The sequence below is a fragment of the Gekko japonicus genome, unplaced genomic scaffold (assembly GCF_001447785.1).
Source record: "Gekko japonicus isolate JY-2015 unplaced genomic scaffold, Gekko_japonicus_V1.1 scaffold2978, whole genome shotgun sequence".
NCBI lineage: Eukaryota > Metazoa > Chordata > Lepidosauria > Squamata > Gekkonidae > Gekko > Gekko japonicus.
Genome location: NW_015165913.1, coordinates 18,879 through 19,796, shown reverse-complemented (window position 1 = coordinate 19,796; position 918 = coordinate 18,879). Strand labels below are relative to the sequence as shown.

At 69.2% G+C, this 918-nt stretch overlaps 1 protein-coding gene across 1 annotated transcript in view; it reads right to left on the bottom strand.

Moving 5' to 3' along the window:
- The window catches only part of NPR2 (natriuretic peptide receptor 2), a gene marked incomplete at its 5' end in the record, with an annotated part of 20,896 nt that overhangs the window by 2,484 nt on the left and 17,494 nt on the right, over positions 1–918 (bottom strand). The window contains one exon of the mRNA XM_015411397.1: positions 767–918. Coding sequence (XP_015266883.1) covers positions 767–918 — 152 coding nt within the window. The remainder of the gene's footprint in view (positions 1–766) is intronic.

Sequence of the window (918 nt, the reverse complement as noted above, 5' to 3'; positions counted from 1 at the left end):
ATGGCCGGGCCACTGAGACAATGAGGGGGGGGCATGAGCTTCCTGGTGCCGGTGAGGGGGGAGGAAATGGTGCTGGGAAGACAGACACAGAGCAGGCGTCATCACTCGGTCGGCAGCAGGGATGTCGAAGGCCCTCCCCATCCCCCCCACCCCCAAGGCCAGGCTGGTGGTGAAGCTCTCGATGAATGCTCCCAGCGGGCAGCTTGCATGGCAGGACGGCATATGCCTCCCATGCCCTGGCGTGGGAAGGCTGGAGCAGGAGGTGTCTGTGGTGGAGGAGGTGCACGCCCCCCACCCACCCCTGAAGCCTCGCAGGGCAGCCAGCACGCCACGCCCCAGCCCTGCCCTCTTCGGGCCATGGGCCAAGCGGCTCTTGGGCTGCCAGAGAGGGCTCTCCACCCACGCAGCCAGTCAGGGCCCAAGTGCCCGGAGACCCCGCCCCCCCCTCCTGCCCTCACGCTCTCTAGGTGAGGGAGAGAGACCAGCCGGGGCCCCAGAAGTGTGGCTGGGACCGTTTCTGGCTCCTCCCACACAAGCGCACCTGGTCCGGCACAGTCAGTCTTGCCCATTCGGCCTGGCAGCGGCTCCCCAGGGTCCCAGCAGGCACAGCGAGGCCTCTCCCGTCCCCTCCTCCCTGGTCCTTCTGGTGGGGGGTGCTGCTGAGGAGGGACCCCGGGACCCCCCCTCCTGCAGGCCAGGCAGAGGCTCTGCCCCCGAGCCCCACGGCCCCTCCTCCCCCCCCCGACTGAGGGGGGGCCCCTCTCACCTTTGGGGCTGAGGTCCATGCCCTCCACGTAGAAGGCCCCGTTGCGCAGGGCGATCTCTTGGAGGATGATCCCGAAGCTGTAGACGTCGGCCTTCTGCATGGCCGGAGGGGGCAGGGGCCTGTTCTGCAGGAGCTCCGGGGCTGTCCACAGC